General features: G+C 41.2%; 1 protein-coding gene across 7 annotated transcripts; it reads right to left on the bottom strand.

The window, feature by feature from the left end:
* Positions 1-27456, bottom strand: ROPN1 (rhophilin associated tail protein 1). Of its 7 annotated transcripts, none has more exons than XM_047875410.1 (7): positions 27236-27456; positions 21165-21285; positions 11933-12060; positions 8178-8295; positions 6715-6876; positions 701-876; positions 1-211 (listed from the first exon to the last, which is right to left on the bottom strand). In XM_047875410.1, exons 3-7 carry the CDS (start codon positions 12046-12048, stop codon positions 145-147), a joined length of 639 nt encoding a protein of 212 aa, XP_047731366.1. In that variant the 5' UTR covers positions 12049-12060; positions 21165-21285; positions 27236-27456; the 3' UTR covers positions 1-144. The 7 variants fall into 7 exon arrangements, with proteins under 7 accessions (XP_047731366.1, XP_047731367.1, XP_047731368.1 ...); XM_047875411.1 differs by having other exon boundaries at positions 27279-27456; XM_047875412.1 differs by having other exon boundaries at positions 27286-27456.
* Between the last annotated feature and the right edge of the window lie 132 nt (positions 27457-27588).

The raw sequence follows: 27588 nt of genomic DNA, 5'->3' as shown, positions 1-27588 counted from the left end.
TTTCTGGTTTCGCATGTTTGCTTAATTGTTTATTAGTGTGTACCAGTTGTACAAGAAAATTGACATTGGATGGCACGTGGGATTCAGTCATTCTGAAGCTCAATCATCTCTGTATCTTCCTTTAAAATTGCCAAAACTGTGCTTTTACTCCAGCCGAACCCTGGGGTTTTGGGTAAAGTCATTGACCTTGATTAAACCATCAGGACCAATTCTGTTTGGGAAAAATATATATCTGGGGTTAGTTCGTTTAACAATCAATCTTAAGAAAGACAATATATTAACTCTCTCACTCCAAGTGAATTCTGCTGTGGCTTCTGCCCTTATCACCCTCTTTTTCTATGACCTCTTGGCCCCCTGCTCCTCCTCCTCCTCCACTCCTACCCTACTCGTCAAACCTGAGTGTGAGCCAGAATCATCTGGGGGGCTTGCTAAGACACAGATGCCTGGGCCCTGCCCCTGAGTTTGTGACTGGGTATTTTAGGCAACAGCCTGAGAAGTAGCATTTCCAAACCCTCACCAGAATCACTGTCCTATGCCATTCTTTTTGCCTTTCCCCTTTGCTTTTGGGTCCTTATTTCTTGTTCTTTACAACATATCTCTGTTCCCAGGGCAGTATAATGTAGTAACTTCCCTATATCTTGGTCTGCTATGTTTGTTTTATTGGTATTCTTTCCCCTTCAATGTGTAACAGTTTACTTACACTTCCTGTTCAATGTAGTTCAGCATTCGGCTGACGTGTGAGGCAGAGATCTCCCCATCCACTTCGGCAATATATGTGTACAGAAACTGGAAGGTGCTAAATGGGATCCGGGGAGGTCCACAGTCATGGTCAGATGATAACACTTCGCACACTATCTTGAGAGTTTTGGCAATGGTCTATAAAGCCATAAGATAAAATGAGAAAAAAAGTCACTATTCCAAATTAAATTCCTAAGATGAGTTTAGAATCCAGAAAGAAAACAAAAATATTGCTCTCATAAAATGAAATGGGAATGATGTAATACTCTGGAAAGCTTAAATATTTTTTACCCCCAAATGTCATTTAATTCGATCTGAAAAATATTGATATCCTGGGTGTCTTTCTTTTTTTCCTTTCCTTTCTTTGTTGGAGGGATACTCTCAAGGGACTAAGTTTATGAACTGCTCAATACTTTACGATATTTATTACTTTAATCAGAGTAACCTCACAATTTTTATATTATAAAAAATTAAAATTATTCTTATTGCTTTCCAATCTTACCTTTAAAGAGCTGAGGTAGTTAGTCTAGTTTATATGCTCCAGCAGTCTGTGGAACAATGCCACAGTAGGGGCACGGAGGGAGGAGAAGGTGAGTCCCTGGGAAGATAGGAGTCCCGGATACAGGAAAAGTGACACTGAACATTAAAACCACTTCTTCTAAAACACGTAGATCCATCTAATCAGAACACCTAGTATTTTTTTTTTACATTTATTTATGTTTGAGAGAGAGAGACAGCATGAGCAGGGGAGGCGGAGAGAGAGAGGGAGACACAGAATCTGAAGCAGGCTCCAGCCTCCAAGCTGTCAGCACAGAGCCCGATGCGGGGCTCGAACCATGAACTGTGAGATCATGACCTGAGCCGAAGTCGGATGCTCAACCGACTGAGCCACCCAGGTGCCCCAGAACACCTAGTATTTTTTTTTTAATTTTTTAAATTTTTTGAGAAAGAGTGAGAGAGAGTGTGCATGCATGCAAGCAGGGTAGGGACAGAAGGAGAGGAAGGGAGAGAATCCCAAGCAGGCTCCATGCTCTGCATGATGCCTGACACAGGGCTCGATCCCACAACCCTGGGATCGTGACTGCGCCGTAATCAAGAGTCAAGCACTTAACTGACTGAGCCACCCAGGTGCCCCAAAACACCTAGTATTTTATATGACATAACATTCACCTTGTTGTTGCTGGGGAAAAATTAAGTAGATGATGGATTCCAGAGGGTTTATGGTACAGAAGCAAACACTGCTTACAATGAAACTTGAACATTTAAAAGATCATGTTCAGAACTGAGGTTTTACCTGTGTCTTTAAATAAACCTACTGTTTATATAAATTTCACAAGTGAAAAAGTTGTGAAATTATGGGATAAAGGAAAGAAGTGATTCGAAGAAAGGATTGTTTAGTTCTGAATTAGCAGAGATAGGTCAGCAAAAATGTCTTGATGGTTTACCAAAACAGATGATGTGCAGATTATCCTTAAACAGCTTCCAGGGATCAGTGAAAAATGAGTCTGGAGTGGTGAACTGGGTGTGCCTGGGTGAAAGAAAAGGCAGCTGCACTATCTCCCCAAAGGCTGGCCAGCACAGTTCTTTCTTTGCAATTGCTATTAGCTGTTCTGTTCCCTTCCTCCCCCTGAATATAATGGAAGTCTCAATAATGGTTCTTTAACTGGTGTGTGTTACCCAGGGGTGTAAATGGGTATGTCAGGAGGTATATGGGGATGCTGAGTAAACTTGGCCATCTTCCTAACAGTGACAAGTGATTTAAACATTTTTTGCATTAACTATTAATTTTAATTGATTTAATATTTACATTTTGTTTCTCTGCATTTACACACATTGCCATTTTATGAAACAGAAGCATCAATGCACATGAATTTTAAAATGATAAGCCACATTATGTCAAAGAAATTTTGGTTTGCAGCAGGCCACTTTCATTGACTCTCCCCTGCCCTCGGGAGTCCTCACCTGGAAATCCTGTGAAGTGCTGTATGTGGCAGAGGGCCAGGCACTTCCAGGAAGGAGGGTGAGAGGCAGGCAGACAAAAGGCTGGGTAAGAGGCTGTCAGGGAGAGGGAGGGGCATGTACGTGACATGACGTCAAAGGGGTTTGGGGACTCTATGATCTCCATTCAGGGCTCATCCTCTCTGCTTCTCTTTAAATAAATAAAATTAAAAAAAGAATCCCCTACTGCCTTTGTTCTGCAGACTCATCCAGGTGGGGGTGCTGTTAAGGGCTGAACTGTGTTCATCCAAAATTCATGTATTGAAGCCCTAACCCCAGGACCTCAGAATGTGACTGTATTTGGAGATGGGGCCTTTAAAGAGGTAATTAAGTTAAAATTAAGTCATCAGAGTGGGCCCTAACCCAATAGGACTGCTGTCCTTATAAGAAGAGGAGATTAGGGCATAGAGACACCAGATATATGCATACCCAGAGGGACAGCCATATGAAGAAACAGGGAGACAAGGGCAATTTACAAGCCAAGGGGAGTGGCCTCAGACACCTTGATCTCAGACTTCCAGCCTCCAGGACTGTGAGACAATAAATTCCTGGTGTTTAAGCTGCCCAGTCTGTGGTACTTCGTTCTGGCAGCTCTACAAGCTAATGCAGGTGCTTTCTACTCTAGTATCTTTTGCTGATCACTCAAACACAAACCTTTAAGCTCTATTGTCATCTTATATCATAAGATTTTAAAATATCTTAAAAGATTTAATACATGGATGAATGGGTAAAGAATTCTCTGGACAAGAGCTTTTTGGAAAACTTAAATAAATCTAACATAAACAGGGATCTGCCTTCTGTTGCACAAGATTTTTTTGGTCATGTGGGGCTCTACTTCATAAAGAGAGCCTTTATAAGCATCTTCTGAGACTCATTTTCAAACCCAGAGGTGAAAGGCTCAGAAAGTGAATCATTTGCTAACAAAATATGTCCTTCCTTCCAGTGAACACAATTACATGATCTTCCTTTTCTATAACCAGTCTCAGTGGAACAGGAGGTAATATATGCTAGTCTAACGGAAGGAGTGCTGAGAGAGAAGAGGAATACAAGTCTGCGTGCCACAGTCTTTTGAATCACAAGTGTAGAGCCAGAGAGCTCAAGAAAGTACCTGCTATCTAAAATTCCTGCCAGTAGACTGTAAGGAGGGAAGTGGTTTTTCTAAATGGCACCAAGATCATGGCTGGCTGGTGAATTGGCAAAGGAAGGAGGAAATTCCTGGGCTTGCCTCTAAGGATTTATGACTTAACTAGAATGCAAAGCCTCCACCAGACTGATGGCTCCTACCTCCACTTTTAAGTTCCTAGCAATAGTCCAGCATGAAAAAAATGGGTAAAATGGGCCTATTCCTGGATTCACAGAGCACCTTTTATTTACATATTAGCCCTTTAGACTGACTTCACCTCTAGGTGTTCTATGATCTTGGGATGAGGAGGGGCACAGATACCTCAGGACCTCTCAGTATTGGAGGAGCCCACTGTTATCCAAAGCCAGGCCTGAGGGTATCTCAGTGGAAGCAGAGAAGGGGGAATAGAATCACAGAATGTTAGAGATGAAAGAACTTCATGGAACATCTAATTCAACCTCCTCATTTTAGAAGGGGGTAGAAAGATACAATTCCCCTCATGGTTTCCCCTCCCCAGCTTGGAGGCAGACATATCAAAGTAAACCTAAGCAACTGTGCTGTGAGCTAAGCAGAGGGAGGAATGGAATTTAGCTTTCCATAGTTACTCTTGGTTCCTGTGAGGTATGTGGACAAGGAAAGGACTCACACACCTCACCAAGGGATGTGGGAACCCCTTTCTTTGGTGGCTTTGCAGTCCTGAAGTCACTCTTTCCCTATTATGCACTCTGCTGCCATCTTGAAGAGTGGGGTGGTGTGAAGAAATCTGAGAGGCTGGGCCTTTACCTCAAAGCTGTTTCAGTTACTGCATCAGACTAAAATTCCTGGACTAGATCGAATCTACTTATTTTCTTACTCAACCCTTTGTGGGTAGGGTAGACCAGGGAAATCAGAATTAACTACAGACAGGGGTTCCCGGGTGGCTCAGTTGGTTAAGTGGCCAACTCTTGGTTTTGGCTCAAGTCATGATCCCTCAGTTCATGAGATCCAGTCCCGAACTGGGCTGTACAGTGACAGTATGGGGCCTGCTTGGGTTTCTCTCTCTTCCTCTCCCCCTCTCTGTCTCTCTCTCTCAAAATAAATAAACATTGAAAAAATAACAAACTACAGATAAAATACAGTATGTCCCCCTCTCCTCACCCCAAACACTTCTGCAAGTAGTATGAATACATTTGTGACCCTATGAGAATTTAATAAAATGTGTCAATTTTTAATTTTCCCTTCTGGATTTCCCCCAATCTTTGGGGCTATTTCGACAGAAGTGTGATAGTGATGACAGGCAAAACATCTACTCTGGCTGCATTTTCCTCTCCTCTTTGGAGGAGAGCAATTTATTCATTATATAATGTTATTATTAGGACAATGAGACAAAAAACCATGAATGAATGGCCTCTCCTCACCTTGTCTCTGAAGAAATGGTTATAATGATGGGGCACCTAGGTTGCTCAGTCGGTTAAGTGTCCAACTTCAGGTCGTGATCTCGCAGTCTGTGAGCTTGAGCCCCAGGTCAGGCTCTGTGCTGACAGCTCAGAGCCTGGAGCCTGCTTCAGATTCTGTGTCTCCCTCTCTCTCTGACCCTCCCCCACTCACACTGTGTCTCTCAGTCTCTCTCAAAAATATACATTAAAAAAAATTATAAAAAAGAAATGATTGTAATGAAAGTTGTAGGGGAAACCCATAGGAAAAGTTGAACTATGTAGTTATTTCTCGTAACTTTTGTCAGAAACAAAAATGTCAGATACATATCCCAAGCATATTCAAGAACAAAGAATAAGATGGTGTTTAGATTTGTTGACTGATTCAAACTACCTCTGTGTACCATTTGCTTTTGGTGGAGGCAATGATTTTCTCATTAACTTTCAAACTTGCATGTATTCCAGGGATTTTTAAAAAACCATGTTTCTGATTCATTTTATTTATTTTTATTATTTTTTTAACATTTGTTCGTTTTTGAGAGACAGAGATAGAGTGCAAATGGGGGAGGAGCAGAGAAAAAGGGAGACACAGAATCTGAAGCAGGCTCCAGGCTCTGAGCTGTCAGCACAGAGCCTGATGCAGGGCTGGAACACATGAACCACGAGATCATGACCTGAGCCAAAGTCAGACGCTTAACCGAGTGAGCCACCGAGGTGCCCCCAGATTCATTTTCATTTAAGCTATTATAACAGTGTTTAACAAGAGTGAGTCCACATCTAAGAGGATACCTAAATATATATATATATATATATATATATATATATGAACTGTGTGCAGTATCTTTTTCTTTAAAACAGAAACATTCCTTTTCCAATTGTAAATCAAGTCAAATTTGGAAAAGGCATGAATTTGTATGAGCATCCTGCATCCATGATGATGTCAAGACTATAAGTCTGGAAATAGCCTCATATCTCCTTTCCTGCTCTCTCATCTCTGATTTTTATATACAGTTAAGCTTATCAAATAGTAGTTTCTATAAGGCTGTACATCTTTTTAAAAGTCTCTATTGGTATATCTTCTAGGTATCTGAAACCCAAGTATAAGCAAATCTACAGCTGTCTCTTGGTTATCTTTAGGAATATGGGTGGAGTGGTGAGAGAAATAAATCTGAGTGCAATGTCTGAAATTCACAAATAATCCAAAATCCACACTCTAGTAACCTCTCCCCAGGGTCTGATGACAGTTTTCCCCTCTCTCCTCCTTCCCCCTGCTTCTGGCTGATGAGCAGAGGAAAGACCTAACTCAGAGAGGAGGAGAAGTAGACAAAAGAGGTATGCCCATCCTCAGCCCAGGAGACTGACCCTGTGTGCAGAACCACTGCTCTTCCAGGCTCAGACAGAGCTTTTCCTGTAAGGAACAAAAAAGCAGTAAAGCTCACTTACAACTCCAAGAGAACTGCAAGCAAGGGCTAAAAACTTCAGCCACTCAATCTCCTCCGTGAAGCGGCCCACGTTCATCACACTGTTAAACAGATCTGTTGGGAGACTCAGCACCTTCCATATCTGGGCCAGCTCATCTACATGGATGATCAGTCTGCCAGCAACCTGCAGGCCAGGGCACAGACGCAAGACAGAGAGTGAGGGACAGGATGAGAGGATGTCCCGAGGGACAATGCACAGCAAAGCCCATGTTCTCCCAGCACACAGCAAAGGGTTTGGTAGGGGGTGGTGGTCAGGGGTGGACCCTGGCAGTTCTCTTTGTAGGGTAGAGAAACATTCAGTAGAGTGGAAAGCATGCTGAGGTATAATTCAATCATTTTAACTCTACATGTGAAAATCATAGGGAAATAATACACTTATTACATTTTCGTTTTTTTCTGATGCTTTTATTGTCTGCTGTTTCATCCCTAGTTTGTCCCTAGTTTGGCAGATAGGATAGACTGAAAATGAAACACCAAGGGGCAGAAGACTTGTCTGAGACCACTGATCAGTGAGGAAATAAAAACTAGATATTAAGTCTTTTGCTCCTAGGGTCTATGGACATCTTTGCACTAGACTTCCCATGCAACCCTCACACTTTCCCAAGAATATTATGGGGTCTGTGGTCTGGATGCCTAATATTACTTGGTCCCAGGCATGTCAGATCTCTGTCACATCTGTTGCATAAGGTGCTTGATGGTTAAGAGGAGGAAGGGAACAAATGGCCAGTTGTTGGCCAACGATGTAAGAAGGCTACAGATGCCCCAACAAAGTACTACTGCACCTTCCCTGCCCCTCTCACTCTAGTGAAATGCTAAGCCTCTGGGAGCAAGGCAGTTGGCTGTCAGTCCTGAATCACCGCAATCATCTCTGTCCTGGATTTTAAAGTGGAGTTTGGTGGTGCTAAACATTATTGCCTGAGAACTGGCCAAGCTGCAGCTTTGTCAAGTCAGACCTTCCTCATCCACTCACTGGGAAGTTCCCAGAATTATGTGGCTGTGAAGAGAGCCAGGATTTTCTCCAAAAGCTAGGTTATGTCTGCACCTGAGATAACTGGGGAACTAAATCACGCTCCTCTCCAAACTGTGACCGGCATCATATTATGATCTTGATGAGTAAGGCAGACATTGTCAAGGGACTCTGGATCTGCACTCCTCTGGGGTGAAGGGATTAGTATTGAATTGAGCCCCTGGACGTTCTGCCAGCTTCAGGGAAACCTGAGATGACTCCACTGATAACTCAGCTTACGGTCTATTTCATTATCATTCCTATTTCCCCAAGAGAAGATTTGCTTCCAAGGCATCTTTAGTGAATTTCATGATACTGAGTGGCCAGCTGGCTGGACAGAAGATGGTGAGCTTTTGTTTTTATCCACCTGGACTCAGCATTGCCCATCCTCCCCCTTGATGCTGGGGTGTAGCCCTTACCCGAGAATGCAGGATCTTTAGCAGCTCAGGTGTAAGCTCTGCCCAGTTAGACAAAGCCACTCGCTCAGACCGCTCTCTCACTGGAGGAATCTCTCCACGAGACATAGCCCCAAAATAACTACAAGAAAAAAGTTAGGTGGGTGGGGAGAACATCCTATATGCCAGTGGCCTCTGGCTGCTTTGAGAACCCCCTTCCCCTTTTCTTGAGGGGAGGAGATGGAGAAAGAGCATTTGTTAGGGGCTTCTATATGCCAGACACTTTGTTTCATTACATCAATGTACAGGAAAAGCCTGAATATGTTACTTTCCCCTCAAGGTATAAAGAACACTTAGGGAGTAAAAAGATTTGCTTCTCTCTAAGGATGAGGAATGATCAATAAAAATTTTGGTATGGAATTCCCTGAAGCATCTTGAGCCTGGGTTTTTTCCCCAGTCACCCCTCCTAAGTGTTTTATATACACGTGTGTGCGCGCACACACATATACACACACACACACACATATATAATAGGAGATATATGTGTTCTATACAATAGATATGCATATAATATATATGTAATATAACAGTAATTTGTTTCTCTCTCCTATCATATACATTACACATACTACATATAATTATATAATATATGATATGTATATACACATATGCACATATACATACATATGTACATAGACTATACATATTATACACATTATATATATATGTATATATAACACCACACACACACACACACACACACACATATATATATATATATAATAGAGAGGAAAAGGTCACTGTAATTTTAAATCCACCTCTCTCTTTTATGGAGGAAGAATCCTAGTTACCTAGAGGACTGTCTTTCAAACATAAAATCTTTATTTTCAGTAAAATGGCTATTGACATACTAAAAGGTGACATTAGGTAGGGGGTAGGGATATGCGCTCTTGGAAAAAAGCTGGAAGAGCACTAAAGTGACCTGTATAAGAAAGAGGAGGAGAGGAAGCCGCTCTAGGGGTGATCCAGGAAAGGTCTCCAGCTGGAGGTGGTGAGGCTTGGGCTTAAAGGAGGAAGGGAGAGAAGGTTGGCAGGGCACTAAGGGAGGCTCAGGTGAGAAGACAAGCCACAGAGGGTCGAGACCACCTTATGTGGGGTGTGTGAAGTAAAACTGTTCTCTACCTTCCTTCAAAAATTTTCATAAAAACTTGCCTGCTCATAGATGTTTTGTGGCGTGGACTTTGTTTTGATGCAAGGTGAAAAAAATGCTGAGTCCTGTTTCAAAACTGGCTTCAGATAAAAAGGGCTGCCTGCAGCAGGCATGGACATAAGCAGTTGACACACGGGTCACCAATGCTGTCGGGAAGGGACTGTCTCCTTCAAAAGCCTTGTTAGTAATTATCCCTGGATCACATGCCTCTGCCTCTCTCTGGTTTAGTTTTCATGAATAAATATTTTCACTATTTTTTCCCCAAATCCGGGTAGTATAAAAAGAATGCAGAGGGAATTTTGTAGAAGCCCATTTTAGGGTCAAGCCATACAATGATGGGGATGAACCACTGCCTGTCCCTATGCCACAGACCAATGCAGAGCTAAAGCTACAAGGCCTAAAACAATACCTTCCAGGTACCCCTCAGACGTCAGCAGCAGAGAGGGCAGAAGAAATACTGTCTGGACGCCTTTTACAGTGTGCAGTGTTGGGGTACACGTGGGTTCAGACTGACAACAGGAGTGGACTAGAGAAACTTGGGTGGCATAAGTGGGAGAGACAGAAACATGGCACCTCATTTGACAGAAGTGACTGTGCAGATAGAGAGTGAGACTCAGCAGCAGTGTCTTTGGACTTCCTGGCCAAGTTATTTAGAGAATGTGGAAATGAGGCTGTACTCCCGGATTTAGTACCCTGTGGGTCATTTAGCTTCATTTGCAACCAACAGTTGCAGGGTTATTCGCATCTATGACCAATTCGTGTGGTCACACATACCATGAGACAAGTATATGTCCTGCTGACGTCCAGGAGATGATTTCTTCACTGAGAGCACCTATGTAGGGAGATGCTTGCTTGTGATGAATTAAGCACAAAATTAAGACATATTTTGTCTTGGAAATACTTTATGGGGTTCCTAAAGTGCCATGGGCTTGTAAGTCACATAAAACCATCTGATAAGTGCTTTTCAGGTCTGAATAGATGGAGAGTGCTCTCAGGTCACGCTCTCCTTTTTCACTGCAGTTAAACTACAAACTGATTCTTCACGGATACTTAAAAAATTTATAGCACACGATACAAAATGGGAGCAAGCTGGCTACAACAGTGGAATGTTTTCTCCCATAAATGTCAGGGACAATCGCAAGAAATGTCATTTTCCTTGTTACAAAGCAGCAGCATAATAAAATGGGGCTTTAAACTATTGTATGGTATAAAACAAAGTCTGTCTGAGTATGCCAAAAGAAATTAGTCTTCTGATGCCAAAGTTCAGTCTGAGAGAGAGTATATAGAATTTAGAATGGAAAACGAAACAGTGTTCGTTACTAGCAAAGCAACCCCATTATGTTCCCTTTTACGAGCACCACTGGCTTATTTTCCTTCCATCTGTGAAAGCTTCATCCTGACCCAAACCCTGAGCGGGAGTGCACCGACTCAGAGACTGAGGCTCCACTCAGATAACACTGTGCGCCTTCTCGAGGTGCCCACATCCTCCCACCTGCTCAGTACTCCTCATGCTGAAGACTTTCTCCCTTCCCCCAGCCGACCGGCGAGGCTCCACAAGCCTCTCTGACTCCCCTATTCCCCCTGAAACGCTGCTGAGGAGGTCAGCATTAAGCAGTAAAACTAGCCTGAAAATGGTCCAGGAGGTCTGGTAAGCGCCCACCCCCTGCCTCAAGCCCCAGATCCCCAGTTTCCAGAGGGCATGTCTGTCTAAGAAGCAATTCCATAGCTGAGAGGCTTTCTGCGCAAAGCTGTTGCAATCCGGGCCAGCGGCTGGCTACCGCCTCCGGGGGTCGCTCCCGAAAACGGGCCCTGAGCTAGAGGCACGGTGTTTTCAGCCAGGCCCGCGCTCCTCCGGCCCTCGGCACCCCGTTTTGCCTCCTTGCTCCTCAGTGCGGCGTGCACTGGATGGACATCTTCATGTTGAGGGAACAAATTAGCTCCGAGAAACACTAAAGAAAATAACGATTTCCCCGAAGACAAGGTACAGAATGTCTGGCTGGGGCAAGAACGGGGCTGAACGGCCGCAGAGGAACGGGTCTCAAGAAAGCGCAACAGCAGAGGTGAACCAGCGTGGACTGAGCGCGCGCTGCCCGGCCCGCGGCCACATCGCCTCGCTCCCCGAGGCGCGTTGCTGCTCTCTAGTGGTGAGACCAGAGACCCGGCCCTGGTTTAGACCGGGGACTGACTGCAGGCGCGGCTGCTGCGGGGCTCCAGGCGCCTGTGTCCTCTGGGACGGGGGAGGGGTGCAGGGACCGCCCTGGGACGTGTGCCGCCGAGCTGTAGGACTCTACTCCTGCTGATCGCCCCAGGACACTTGGCCGAGTGTTCTAGCGGCCTGTCGCTCAGTCTGGGTCGCTTAGGGGAGGGCAACCCACCCCGGCCCGGTGTGTTTTCTTGCGGTGTGGATTTTAAAGCATCAAAGCCATTCGAGAGCTGAACATCACAAAGATTATGCTAATCAGTCCTGATTCCCAGTCTGCAGTCCTGACACCCTCCTCAGTTTTCCGGACGACCACCCCTCCTCCACCTCCAATGGGAACCTGGGGCTGAGGTGAGAAGGAGTACGTACTCAGCCGCCCACTGGATGAGATCCTGTGGCTGGGTCCGAATGGCGGCTTTGGTGAATTGCTTCAGCAATTCCGGCAGCTCCGGGGGGATGCATATTTGCTTATCTGTCTGAGGCATTGATTGGTTGACCTAATGGCAGGGGAAAGATAAATTAATTGAGAATCTTTGAATCATAAGATGACAGGAATCCTGGACCAGAGGTCACCCAGCTTCTGTTTGATCTCCATCCTGGGGAGTTCATTACCCCACAAGGTATATACATTCCATTGTTACACAACTCCGAAGTTAGAAAATGGGTTACTAACCGCTGCTTTGTGTTCTTGTAAATAATTACGTCCTCTACTTAAAAACCGCACAATTCGTCTTCATTTAAAAAGTAAAGATCAGCAAGAAGTAAGCAAAAATATCCCCTAATGATGTCACCCCAAAATATTGGACATCTTCCAGAATGTTTTCAATATAAATACATGTATTTGTATAAATAAAAATGGGGTCGTGCACAACAGCATATCATGAACATCTTCCATGTCACACACACACAACTCTTATGGCAGGATAAGTTGTAGCAAAATTTACTCTGTGAATATTATTTGATACTAGGCTATTTCCAAATAAAAATAATCATTAAACAGTTCTCTGGTGAACATCTCTCCCTACATCTGCATGTATTTATCTTTTCTAATTGTAAAAGACAAAACTTGTACATTTCATTCAAAAAGTTCCAGGACAAATTGAAACAAAACATAAAAATCCATAGATGGTACACAAACAGCAGATTAAAAGATTTTGTCTGCTGTTAGCAGAGAAAAAGAGACAAGATAATCCAAAAAGTCCCACATTGGGTGCCTGGCTGGCTCAGTTGGAGGAACTTGCAACTCATGATCTCAGGGCAGTGAGTTTGAGCCCCACGTTGGGTGTAAAGATTACTTACATAAATAAACCTTTAAAAAGAAAAAGCAAAACAAAGCCCCCCGCCCCTTCAAATCACATACATGTTGGACAAATCCCAGAAAACACACCTTTCAGATTGCCTTGCTGACATGGAAGAAAGCGAGGGATATCCTCAAGTGCCAAATAAAATGAGTAAAGCAGAAACCAAACTGGTAAGCAAATGAAGAAGGTAAGATGCAAATGTAGATGCCCAAAACTTGAAACTCTCAGACAAATGACCAGGCAAGTTGCAAACAAATCAGGTCTTAGGCCCACAAAAAGTGAACAACTGAACCAAAGGACTCTCTTACGCCCACCCCACAAACCTGATACCCTCCCAAGTTCACACACCCTCAATATAAACGGTGGAAATACTCTGCCGGCTGGCGGGGGGGCGGGGAACACTGAAATGTGTCTCCATTGTTGCTTCTTGTTGGGGGCAAGCTAGTCTCCCACCAGTTTGTTGCCACAAACTAGGTCTTAGTGTAATAGGTCAACTTATAAGATAGCAGAAAGCTTATTGTATATAAGTTCAGCTTAACCTCGCCTTTCATGAATAATTGAGATAAAAGCTTATGTAGTTCCCTATTAGGGTTATCGGAAATTACTAACCACCCTATCTCGCTTCTGTAACTTCACCGGCTTGCTAAATAGATAACTTAGGTTGCAAAACCCTCCCCCACCCCTTCTACCAAGATCTGGCCTAGGCAAGACCAACATGTAAAAAGTCACAAACTCACTGCCCCACAGTATCTTAGGTGTCTAACTATGATTGGTCATTTTAAACCCTCTTAGGACAAAGAACTTTAAATTGATAGGTTCTCGCCAAAACTAATATCTGTGTGTCACAATATAATTGGTTACCATGAAATGTTGTAAATTGTAATTGGTTAGCTAAATAATGACGTATTCTGACTTGCTAAAATCCATATAAGCTCACTGCTACCTTTGTTCAGGGCCATTCTCTGCACTTTTCTCCTTAAGATCAGGAGATCAGGTTTGGCCCGGCTGTGAATAAAATCTTGCCTCACTTCTATCGTCTGGTGGTTTTTTCGACAGCGCCCTGTTTCATTAGTTGTAGATTTATACCTCCGACCCTGTTGGGAAGTCCCAAGACAAGAAACTAAAGTGGCTTCAGGTTGGTAGTACTCCATTATCATTCACTGTATGTTCTTTTATTTGGAAGAGTAGAAAGATTTGATTAATTTTAGACTTTGTAAAAACTCAAGTATGCATAGCAACATTTCAAGAGTAATTACTATGAAAATAATATAAACACCAAACTAGTAGAAAGGAGAAAAGGAATTAAAAACAATAGCAACAATGGGGCGCCTGGGTGGCTTAGTAGGTTGAGCATCAGACTTCGGCTCAGGTCATGACCTCACAGTTTGTGAGTTCCAGCCCCTCATCAGGCTCTGCACTGACAGTTCAGAGCCTGGAGCCTGCTTCGGATTCTGTGTCTCCCTCTCTCTCTGCTCCTCCCCCACTTGTACTCTGTCTCTGTCTGTCTCTCTCTTGAGAATAAACAAACATTAAAAAAAAACAAAAAAAACCCCACAAACAATAGCAACAAAACAACTTGATCAACCCACAAGAAGCCGAGAAAGGAGTGGGGAAAGCATAGGAAAATGGGTAAACAACATGATAGTAAAGAACCCATTTACAGTATATCCATAATCAAAACAAAAAGAAATGGTCTTAAGTGTGGCCATTAAAATTATCAGACCAGATTTTTCAAAAATCCAAATTTGGGCACATCTGAGAAGACATAAGGACACAAAACAACTGAAGGTGAGAGTCTACATGGATAAATAGGCAAATAAAACCAAAAGAAATGTTCATACCAGACAGGAAACTTAAAGGCAAAATGCATTATTAGGAACAAGGAGGGTCAGCTCATAATGATAAAAGCTTCAATTCATTGAGAAGATAGCACAGTTCTCAGTGAGTATTGCTACAGATACCATCAGGGGTGAATGCTGGATGGAAAGGAAATCTGTTGTTTAGGGTTACATATATATGTCATAATATTACAACAAATAGCAAGGGATGACAAACACAGATTCCAACTTTGAGTTTCCTCTTTTGGGGAGGGAGAGAAGGTCGTCAGGGAGATGCAACAGAGATACCAACACCATTAGTGATAGTCTATATTTTAAATTGGATGGTGGCTGCATAGATGTTTGTTTCATTAGCTTTAATCCTATATTTATGTCATGCATTTTATTTTATATGTATGAAATATTTCGTAACTTAAAAGTTACCATTACATTTGTTTCTGATAACTTTTCAATCCATTTTATCTAGGAAAGGGCAGTGCCTTATTTTCTCATATTGTCTGAATATATGTATAAGATTGTGGTTAAGCACACATGACAAAATTTACCACTGTAACCATTTTTGAGCGTATGGTTCAGAGGCATGAAATGCATTCACACTGTTGTGCAACCATCACCACCATCCATCTCCAGGATTTTTTCATCTTCCAAGACTTAAAACTCTGTACCCATTATACAATAATTCTCCATTTCCCTCTCCTCTTAACACCTGGCAACCACCATTCTGCTTTCTTTATTTATGAATTTGACTACCCTAGGTACTTCATATAAGTAGAATCACACAATATTTGTTCTTTTGTATTTGGCTTGTTTCACTTAGCATAATGTCCTCAAGTTTCATCCATGTTGTAGAGGGTTAATATTCCATTGTGCGTGTGTGTGTGTGTGTGTGTGTTCAACCTGTTGTTGAACATTTGGGTTGTTTTTGTCTTTTGGCTATTGTGAGTAATGCTGTGATGAACTAGGTATACAAACACCTGTTCAAGTCCCTGCTTTCAATTCTTTTGGTATATACCCAGAAGTGGGGTCGCTGGATCAGATGGAAATTCAATTTTTTATTTTCTCAGGCAGTGCCATACTGTTCCTTCAAAGAGGCTGTACTTTTGCCTATTTGTATTTATTTTGACAGGATATTTTAGTTGTGCAATTGTTTGATTTCTATTCTAAAGGTTAAAATGGCATCATGTAAATGAAAAGATGGTCGGACCCTAATTAACCAGGCTTCCATGATAACAGTAAGAATGACAGCCCTTGGTCATTACAGAGTAAATTTAAGCAAAGCCTTTACCCCATTGCCTCTTCTAAGAATATTCCGAGATCTCTCTCCATTTTTGGCCAATCTCTAGTGAGTTCTCCATATCTACAGTCTTTTCGGAATGCTTACTCCTTTTATAACCTCTTGCAATTCTTTCTGCTCTCACCACCCCATTTTTCCCTTAAAAGTCATCAATTATACCTATTAACTTCTGGTCTATGCCAGATACTATGTTAAGTATTCTGTATACATATTCTCACTTAATCCTCAAAATATCCCTATGAGGTAGATTATATTATCACCATTCCACAGATGATGAAACTAAGGAGAAATAAAACTTTTGAAAGGACATGTAGCTCTTAAGAGACAGAAGCAGGGTTTGAACACACACAGTCTGATGTGGGAGATGCCTGTTAAACATGACTGTCCTTTCCTTCTTGAGGTTTTCTCTTCCTTTGATGGCGTATACCATTCTTGTCTTTCTATTTTTGTCAGCACTCCTCCTCTGTCACCATAACTTTTTTCCTCCTTCCTGGTGACAGACGAGTTTTCAATCTTCCCCAAACTCAGTCTTCAGCACCCTGAGCTCCTGTCTTTCTGTCCTTCTTGAAGAGCTCACATCCTCTCATGGCTCCATCTACCACAAAATGGCATTGATTATACTTGTCTGTCCATCCCTGACCTCACTTCCTACTATCTCCAGGACACATCTCTACTAAAATTCACTCTCCATCTCCCAACTAAGTCCCATGCTTAAATTCATTTCTGAACATCATGCCACTATTTTCTCAGTCATTTGACCTCCAAGCCCTGGGGAGAAGCTTCATCAACCCACAAGAAGGCAAGAATGGAATGGAGAAAGCATAGGAAAAATGGATAAAGGATAAACGACATGATAGCAAAGAATCCATATACAGTATATCCGTAATCACAATAAAAAGAAATGGTCTTAAGTGTAGCCATTAAAATACAGAAATTATCAGACCAGATTTTTCAAAAATCTCTCACTAAATCCCATTGATGCTTCCTCTGAAATATGTCTCCAAATCTTCCCTTCCTCTCTATTTCTACTCCTTTTATTCTGGTTCAGCCCCTCACCACCTGCTGTGCACTTCCTAACTGGCATCCCTGTCTCAGGTCATTCTCTGGTCTAGTCTGTGTGTCCAGCATGTCCACATCTATATTCTATGCTGCTGTTAATAGGTCAGAGAGCCCTGCTCACAAAATGGCAATCATATCCTGACTTTCAAGGTTCTCTATGATTTATACACAATTTTAAACTAGAATTTTTCTACTAATGTTTACCAACACAAATTTCCAATACGTAGTCTACTCTGGCATATTTCCAAGAGATTATATATCTGAAGGTTAGCACTTGTTCATCCATTGTTAGTAGAACTCTATCTTGCTTTTCTATTTTCCTCAGTGTTTTGCTAATTCTGGCTGGCTTACTTGAAGTGCTCTCTTTTTTTCCATCTATTCAAACTCTACACACCCCTAAGGTTCATCTTGCGTCCTACTATGCCATAGGCCTTCCTAGAAAACTTGAGAATCATCAGATAGTATTGTAATACACATTTTACCATTTCACCCCATTCTATCTTTTACAGATCTCTATAGCTGAGTTTTCCACAAGTGGCCAAAGCAGAATGGGCTACAGGTGTCTCCAGGAGAGATCGATGGTTGTAAACTTTTTATAGTGATACAAAATTTACAACCATTTCACAACCATTCACCTACTTATAACGGTTGAAATTATATGTGGATACTGTTTGGCTCAGTCAGTAAACTTCCATATTCCAGTAATTGTTGTTTTTGTGCTTAAGGTTTTATGTGCAGCACCTGCCAGAGGAGATGATTGTATAGTGTTTTCCACTTTAACCATCATGTTAGAACCATCTCCATAAGTCTGATAAACATTGCTTAATTGTAATGTATTTGTTATTAGTGATAATTGTTTGTGCATATGTTTCAAATACTTAGGTCTTCCTTTGATTTAATTTGCTCTTATTTTTCACATTTTTTTCCCCAACAAAGAAGGTACATATGCCTCATCATTATCATCATCACTTATTCATTTTTTGAAATTTTGACTTGATTTGTATAGTTATTTATTCTTGGCTTTTGATGTAAAATATTCAAAATCTGATAATGAAATTTTATAATGACATTTGTTATAGAAATAAAAAACAATATTTCTAAAAACAAATAGTAATGGAAAATAATTGGTTTAGTTGAGGGGTTTGAACCTTTTTAATATCTTACAAAAAATAGTTTTCAAACTATTTTAACTCCATTTGATTATAAGTAATCATTTATATTTTTAGAAATCTAACACTCTGATTATTAAATAATAGTATTTTCAAAATCCCCACTTTACTTATCAAATGCTCAGTTTTCAAAAATTTTGTGATTTATTTAAAAATACTTATAAGAAAATGGACCTTATTTTCTTTGCAAATTGATTTGTTATGGTCAAAAGACTTGTAGTCACCTTAATACTTGAAATATATTTTTTATTTTCCTACCATAAAGTAAAATTTAAAATTAAATATTAATCACTTTTATTTATACCTATTACTATTTTTTTTTTTTTAATTTTAGAGAGAGAGAGCATGAGCAGGGGAGAGGGGCAGAGGGAGCGAGAGAGACTCTTAAGCTGGCTCCACACCCAGTGCAGAGCCCAACACGGGGCTGGGTTCCACGACCCTGGGATCATGACCTGAGCCAAAATCAAGAGTGTGATGCGCAACTGACTGAGCCACTCAGGAGCCCCTAATATATATTATTTTTAGTGTTATTTAAAATTTAGACTTGTTTTACCCTGATCATTTTTTGTCTATCTAAGTATCTTATTTTCATGGAAAAGTTATCAAATGAAGAAAATGGTGCCAGACAAATTATGCCAGGGACTTAGCAGAAAATACATTACACAGACAATTTCTTAAGAGACCAATTCTTAAAGTCTCTGGTCTCAGGACCCCTTAAAAGTTACTGAGGACCCCAAAGAGCTTTTGTTAATATGGGTTTTATCTATCAATATTTATCATTTTAGAAATTAAAACAAAAAATTTAAATATTAGTTTTAAAATAAAAATAAACCCTTTACATATCAACATAAGTAACATTTTAATGAAAAATAACTATACCTTCCACAAACAAAAAACCCCATAGTGAGAAGAGTGGCATTGTTTTACATTTTTTGCAAATCTCTTCATGTCTGGCTTAATGGACGATAGCCAGATTCTCATATCTACTTTGTACTCAATCTGTTATAGTATCACACATCATGTAGCTTCTGGAAAACACTGTACGCTCTTAAGAAAAAGAGTGAAGAAAGCATATCGTGTATTAACATTATTACAAAAAGTTTTAATTTCATGGACTCCTACTCCCCAAAGTCTTCAGGCTCCTCTGAAGTCCCTGAAATCACACTTTGAAAACCACTATTTTTAGGAAACTATACAACAGTATTTACAATAGTAGTTTACATCAGATTGGATCCAAGATGCTAAGTAAAAGGTCCCATAATTAAGAAATAAAGCCAACATGTCTCTCACAGTTGTAGAATTACTCATTTTACCAACCTGCCTGGGAAATGACCACATGTTTGGGATCAAACGAAGCCAAGGAAAGATATAAATGCTATTCTGGAATAATACTATTAGAAGATTCATTGATGACATTCTGTACAAGACTAATGAATCAAAGCATTTCCTTGCAGAGTGGTGAATCTGCAGTTGTTAAGTAACTGCATTCAGTTAATAGCACTAGTTAGAATCCCTGGAGAGGAATACTTGGAAAAGTATTGTTTTGCCAAAAAGTACCAAAACTACTCAGGGCGATGTACATGGAGTAGTAACTAAGTACTTTAAAACAAATCAGATGTTCTAGATTATGCAAGCACAGCTGTTCCTATACCGGTGGGAAGTCTGTGATGACAGGAAGGTGGGAAGGCTTTACACTCTATCTGCTCTCCATGTTCTCCATGCCTGTGATGCAAGTAAGACATTATTTTGTTCACAATGAGCTCTTGTCTATACTTCCCCTGTAAATGTGAATTCCACATTAAAATATGTTACTAATAAAATCCAAGCCATTCTGGTTCCGTCTGTTTTCAGCTTATGTGAAGAAACTGCTGTTTCCTACCAAGGTAATTATCAAAGGAAAAGCTTTTTCTCTGGAGATTAGGAGCTAAAAGAAAAATTGGAAAAAAAAAAAAAGTCAATGATCTTTGTTGAAGAGAGATTATTGTCTTCAGAAAATTGGCCTGCTTGACATTTTTGAGCACCAGAATGAATTTAATCAAAATCTCAAGGAGTGTCTGAAAATAAGTATACTAACAATCCTTGCAGATTGAAATGTGAAGTTACATGATACTGATACTCTAGCTTCAATCCTAAAGAGACTAGCAGCAAAACATCTGTTAAGTGTCACATTATTTGGAAATACATGATATGAAAAAGTTCAAGTGCATTAGAAATCTATTCATGTTATCATGAGAATTTCAATGAAAAAAAGAAAGAAGTTAAACGATCCAGGTTCTGGTTAAGAGTGAGAAAGGAGTTTCTGTCAACTGCAGAAAAATCAATAAATACCCTTCTACTATTTGCTAAAAGCCATATGTGAGGCAAACTTTTCCACTGATGTTAACTGTAAGAATTCGAAGAAAACATCATTAAAAGATTTTTGTCAGGAACCTCATGTATTCATTTCAACACAAAACTTGATATAAAGCAAAGCCATGATAAGAAAACAAACTTGACTTCTCTTTATAAAGTTTTCAAATGTTTATTTGGGAGTTTTATTCAAATTAAACAGTTATATCTTCACTGTTACTTTGTATTTTACTTTTTATTATAGTAATGTAATAAAAATGCACTGAATTTTTGTATAAGCTCCATAAAAACCTCCCAGTACCCTCCAGTTTACCTCAGTGTGTGCCTTCCATTTATTTCTTTGTGTGCCGTCACTTGAAAAAGGTTGAGGAAGTGCAAGCACTTCTGTAGAAAAACTTTTAAGTTTCCTTTTAATGTTTAAGTTTCAATGTTTTAAGATTATGTGTTACAGAAGAAATTCTGGTAACTATTGCGATTGATTTCTAGTAAAACCTGAGATTTCTATAACTTAAAAAGAATGTCCACTAGAAAACAAACTGTAAAAATAGTGGTTGTTAAAGGAAAAATTAGCTTCTAGTTTAAAATACTCACCTAGAGTATTAGAAGCCAGCAAGACAGTTTGGGACAAATTAGCAAAGTGGATAGATTTCTTTTGATTGCAGGGAAATAGAATTCACAGAATATTCCATGGGCCAAAGACACCTGGGACTTCCTAAAGAAAACAGGAGCCAAGGGAAGAAAGTAGGAACATCTGGTTAATCACTGGCAGAACCTCTCTTACTGAGGAAGCATTCTAAGGCAGTGTAACCTTACACTAGTTTTATAAATAGGAGCTGGGATTCCCTCATGAGAATTGACGTTGCTTGCTGGGTTGTTAGAGGAGGGGTCTTTAAGATTTCTGACACTTATAAAACACCATAGCACGAACAAGTTTTAAGATGGCCATGTGATTCTAAGATTGAGATCAGCTGAGTGCATTTGAAAGAACAGAAAAGTTCTAATCTATTACTAATCTATTCTTATTTTATAAAGCAGTAACAGCATAATAATCTTTACAATATCAGCGAGTGCATTACACTCCAACCATGCCTCACTTCTACTCTGGAACTGCTTCACTCCTGCTTCCACCTTGCTTGATTTGTGCATTTTCCATCACTATAATTCTATTTTTTGCTTAATTTCCAGTGGACGACTTTCCCCTCAAGGCTGCATCCCACCCAACTATTACTGTCCCTACTCTCAGTACATGAAGTCATTACCTACCTGAGTGAGATGTCAGAATGAATTCACACAGCCATCCTTTGCCTACCTCAGTGTATCTAAACACATTTTCATGCTTCTTTGCATACCCAGTACTTTTTAAATTATATACCAGACATGCAAAAACTAAAGTTTCTAGTCTGTTGTGCCACTGGTGTTTGACTAACAAAAGCCTTGTCAGTTTCACTTTCCCCCCAGATAGTCTCTCTGCAAAGGGTCAAGCACAATCCTCAGTCCACAGCCAGAGTTGGCAAATAGCTCCAGGGGAAAAAACGGCTTGTGATCTTCAGCTCACCTTGGAAGGGCTCCACACCCTCCTGGAATTTTAATCAATCTAGTCCTCATTGCTTCTAAAGCCCTCTGCTGTCTTTACAATGTTTTCAAAACTATTTTCTCTAGATTTTTTAAAGATGTCACAGTTGGAATCTTGAGCTGCTGCACCCTCCTGTATTCTAACTGGAGGTCAGGCTGATTTTTGTGGCTGCAACCAGAGCTCTACCCCAATGCTTCCCAAATCTCCAACTGTAGACTCTCAACCACGCTGCAGTCCTATCTACCAGCTACCCTTTCCTATCAGTTTCTCTTTCCCATAAAAGCACCTGAAACATACTTCTTTTACTTTCTCAGTTGCCTTGTCTAATACATCATGGCCATTTTAAAAAAATGTTTATTTTTGAGAGAGAAAGAGGGAGAGAACTAGTGGGGGAGGGGCAGAGAGGCAGGGGACAACAGAGAATCCAAAGGAGGCTCGTGCTGTCAGTGCAGAGCCTTACATGGGGCTCTAACTCAGGAACCATGAGATCATGACCTAAGCTGAAGTCAGACGCTTAACCAACTAAACCACCCAGGTGCCCCCATTATGGCCATTTTTGATTTATCCTCCTTCTCTTTCATTCCCTACTTCAGTCCCTGATGAGTTTTAGAAAACTGTCAAGAAAACAAAAAGGAGCACCTTTAAAAAAAAAGGAAGGAGTTCAATTTGACTTACACTAATTTCCGTTTACAGATGAGAGAACTGACATACAAAAAGGTGGAGTGCATTGGCGCAAGGTAACAGTTTTATGTTGGAGCTGAAGCAAGAATCTGGGGCTACGTCACTGCTCTTTCCATACTATACTCCCTCCCTCTCTCTAAATAACACACTTACACATTATGGATTTTCTCTAGGACAAACCTAGTCTCAAATATTATGTCCTGCTGTCCCCCTAAATCACTGAAATATCCAAGATATTCCCATTTGTATCATGAAAAGTACATTTTTAGAACGTTGAAGTGGAACAAAAATTATTTGTCAGAGTATGTCCTAATTTTTTTGTCCTGGTGATATGGTGTCTAACTACATTACACCCAGTTGCAAAGAATGAAAGGATGCCCAGCATAAGAAGGGCCTAAGAGCAGTCATTGCTCATTCATGATCTCATTTAATCTTTACAACACCCTATTTGTAGGTAATTTCTAATATTATAATCATTTTCCCAATGGCAGGAAACTCAGGCTTAGTTTTCCCACATAAAATGTCTTAACCACTCATCACATCACTCTCAAAAATCTTTAGTGGATCTTCATGTCTTTTCTTGTCAAAATGATGCCATGTCTGACTTCCAAGTTCTCCACAATTCAACTTATTCATATTAATTAGCTTTGCCTCTCCAACTTTATTTCACAGAAATCTGAATCTTTTTCCATCCTGGGCTTGATCCACGGTCCAGCCAATTTAGCATTTGGATGCCAACAGCAATATTGCTAAGAGCTGTCCTACCCGACCTTGTCCTTTTTTTTGAGCAGTAGTTTTTGGCTTTGTTATCAGCAAATTTATCAAAATTGCTTATATATCATGCTAATACCACCTCTTGGAAGTTATGAGTTCCACATATTTATCATTTAACAGGTGAACAGGTATCTCTTTTGATTTATCTTAAACTAGCCACGCTAATATTTTAAATCCCTCAGGTTCATATCACGGTCCACAAGCCCAGGACACCCTTTACAGACTGCTACATTAACTGTGCTCTCTAAAGTTGCATGACACGTCTTCTAATTTGGGGATCAGTGTACAAAACTGGGGTCACTTTAACACCATCTGTCATAAGTTTATCAGCCTTCATTTTTTCAGAATGAAGTTGTAGAATACCCCCAACATCACGTTCATACTTTTCCTTGTCTTCCCTACCTCCCATTTCATTATAGCATTACTATGATTTAGAAACTCAAAATATGTGACAACTCTGAGGGAATGCAACACAGTTTTCCATATAAGATAGGGATCTATTTTTTTTCTGTTTCTTTTGTTATTCATGATGATGTTCAATATTGCACTTGTCTTTTCCAACAGAAAAACACTGTCCTTCACAGCAGGGTGAGGTATAACACCCACAGAGGAGAGAAAGCTCTAGTGAAGAGGCATTCTTGGCTATTAGACAGGAGACCAGGATTCTTGTCCTAGGCCTGTATTTGACTGATTATGTGATCCTGAGATAATAATCCAATAAAACTTTATGGATCAGGACTAGTGCTGAATACTGTGATACAGAAATAAATGAGTCATACACCCTGCCCTCAGAGAGCTCATGGGTAGTAGAAGAGATTGATAGGAAAATAAGTGACTAAAGTAGGATATGATAAGTGTTAAAAAGTCTGCACTAGATATAGGAAAACAGAATCTTCTAGGTAAGACATCTAACATTTACAGGTAGGAGAAAGTCATCAGAAAATTCTTCCCAAAGAGTGATGGTATTTGAACAGAGACTTCGGAAGCCTGGTTTGTTCATTGTTGTATTGTCAATTCCCACAATAGTGCCAGGTATAGATACTCAGTAAGCATCTATTTACTGATAAGAGCAAGGAAGGATTTTTTTTTTTTTTAATGGCTAGGACTCCTTAGACAAAGGTATGGAAGTATCAGAGAATGTAGTGAATTAAGGGAACTGTGAGTAATTATGGAGGATTAGGGTTGGCAGAGGTGGAGTGGTTGGGTCTAGGCCTGGAACTATAGACCAAGTCCAGAATATAAAAGCCCTGGTAAGCTTTGCTAAGGCTTTAGAACTTTATCTTGAAGGCAATAGAGAGACACTAGAGGATTTAAGCACTAGGGTCACACAATCAGATTTGGGTGTTAGTTTGATATGCCTGTTACCAATTTATTGCCTCTCAGCTCCAAATTCACCCTGCATTGCCTTCTCAGCAAAAATTGAACCAAGTTCTTTAAATATTTCTCCTTTGTTATCTGCCGTGTCAAACTCTGTTGGTAGAGTTTGACACTGGAGGGATACTGGAGGAAGAAAGGGTTTCTCTTGCAGTTTCCATATGCTCCACTTGCTAGGCGTCAGGAGCGTGAAGTTTCTCCAGTGATGCAATCCTGTAGTGCACAGCTTCTTCAGCCTCTGGTTCCTACAGAATGTGATCTCATGCATGTCTGACTGCCACAATGCATGGCAGCTAGCAGGACCCAATGCCTAGCAGCTTCCCCTGGCACCTCTCTTGGGAAGCTTTGTAGTAGAATGCTCCCACTAAGTTTGGGCAGAGAACAATATTCACCCATGGTCATATTCTTTTCGTAAATGACTTCTTCAGTGTCCTAGACTGTGGATTTTTGCCTGCCTGGCACCTCAGCAATTTTTCTACCATTCGGTGAGTTGTGGCCACACTCTCTTTGACAAGCTCTTGGGAGGTCAGCTCTTTCTTGGGCAATCTATCTCGAGGGTAGTGGTTGCTCCTTACGTTTGTGATTACTGTATACTTCAGATCTCTCCTTACATCTTAACTAGCCAATCTTCCATTAGTCCAATCCCATTATAGCTAAAAACTGAATGCTGTTAAATTTGTATATGATTTCTTACTCTTTCTTGGACTCCGAAACACATATTGAAGGATCAACAGCTGTGTAGATGGGCTGAAGGAAGTGGAGTGAAGCTCCAGGCAGGGAGGTTGGTTAAAAGAATATGGTGGCACATTTAGCAACAACTCTTGAGAGCATCATTGCCTTTTAGCGGTTACAATGGGGAGGGATAAGAGAGGCAGAAGTAAAGGACTTGGGAACCAGTGTAGGAGGAGGAGGAGAGAAGAGTATAGGGTGACCCCACTTTTCAAGTGTGCGTGACTGGGTAGATGGTAGTAGAAATGGAGGACACTGAAGGAGGGGCAGGTCAAATTCTCCTTCCATGTTTCATTTGACTCTCAGGAGTTCCATGTACTTTTGAGCCACAGAGACTTAGAATCATAGTCTCCTCAGGTTGAAGAGGCACCAAAGCCCAACTTTTCTGCCTTTGAGCAATACAGACCATTTGTTCACATTAGATAAGTGAGGAAAGGTCCATTCTATCTTAATGTTCCATGATTCTAACGTTTTACAAAGTTCTTTTCCACTCCTAAAGCTCTCAGTATGGTAGACCTTCCTCAATTTATTCCAGGCCCCACAACTCTAAAATTCAATGGGTTTCCTTTTTTTCTGAAGCATACATGCCACCCAGTGTGGAATGGCAGGTCAACACATATGTGCTGGGTGCTGAAGAATATAGGACTTATCAAACGTGGAATATAGATTTGTTTCTGGAATTGCTCATTTGGTTTTATTGGTGTGAGCTAAGTAGAGCTTCAGTTCTATTAACGAAAGGCCACAGTTACGTGAATGAAAGGCTCCAGACACCAGAATCTCAGAGGCAGTTTCTACGAACAGCTCTTGGAAACAAGGACCAGGCAATCGTATACACTAGTCAGGGTTTGGAATAGAAGGTAGTGGGTTTGGGACACATGGTTCCCCTTGCTCGGAATTAACTCCTCACTTTTTCACAGGTTCTTAGATTTCAGGTCAGTTCCATTACACCTTCTCAGAGCACCACTTACCTGCCTCTCTCCTGGGCAGCACTTGTCTCAGCTCTAATTACATTATTTGTGCGATTTTTAATGAACACCTGCCACCCCCATTAGACTATATACTTGAAGGTAGGGACAGTTTCTGCTCACTATAGGAATAGCCTAGCCTAGAATATAGTCACTGATCAATAGACATTAGGAAAATGAATGATTGTTAGCAGTTTTTATAGTGCTACTCATGTCCACTAATCCTCATGACAATCCCCCCACAGGTAGGAAAAAAAAAAGTGGTTTGGCTAGTCAGTAGGGGTCTCTGATCCTAGATTCCGTTCGGTTTTCAAATCACCATCGTCTGTGTAAGAAATCATAAAATAGTAGCCCTGGGTACAAAATATACACGTAGCTTGGGTACAGAGCCGTAATCTCCCAAGATCATATTCTCTTAAAGATCACAGCCCCCTCCTCTTGCTCGGTGAACAAGGCGGGATTCAGAATCCAGGTGAGCCCAAGGGCAGGACTCTTCCCTCAGACCCGCACAGCCCTCGGGGCGCTTGGGGCACTTCCCTCCCTCTTCTTCCCCTAGGGGTTGCTACCTGAGGCTAGTTCTCAAACAGGCTGTCGGGGACGAGGCCTCACCTCGCACCTGGCCTCAGGCGGAAGGAGATGTGAGGACAGATGGAGTCCCACACACCCTGGGCGGGGGCTGGGGAAAGCCGCAGAACTTGGGCGGGGAAAGGCGGTACAAGCTTTGGCCTCAAGGGACAGGAGAGGTGGGGCGGGACCAGGCTTTGTTAGCGCTTCGCCTTCCCCTGGCAACCCCGACGCCGCGCTGCGTTGCCTGGCAACCACGGGGGGGAGGGGCCCTGGCGTGACGTCACAGAGCTGACCTCCCGCCGCCCTCCCGCCTCCCTCGGGCGGCGCCCCGCCCCCGCGCCCGCCACCATCC

The sequence above is a fragment of the Prionailurus viverrinus genome, chromosome C2, assembly GCF_022837055.1.
Source record: "Prionailurus viverrinus isolate Anna chromosome C2, UM_Priviv_1.0, whole genome shotgun sequence".
Classification (NCBI taxonomy): domain Eukaryota; kingdom Metazoa; phylum Chordata; class Mammalia; order Carnivora; family Felidae; genus Prionailurus; species Prionailurus viverrinus.
This window is presented reverse-complemented; position numbering and strand designations above follow the sequence as displayed.

What these genes read in the sequence shown, in the direction of transcription:
- ROPN1 (XM_047875410.1), bottom strand. Translation starts at nt 12,048, where the DNA reads ATGCCTCAGACAGATAAGCAAATATGCATCCCCCCGGAGCTGCCGGAA. An exon ending in TAAAGATCCTGCATTCTCGG is followed by an intron (nt 6,877 to 8,177) that starts GTAAGGGCTACA and finishes CCTGGCCTGCAG; the next exon opens with GTTGCTGGCAGACTGATCAT. An exon ending in CTTGCAGTTCTCTTGGAGTT is followed by an intron (nt 877 to 6,714) that starts GTAAGTGAGCTT and finishes ATGGCTTTATAG; the next exon opens with ACCATTGCCAAAACTCTCAA.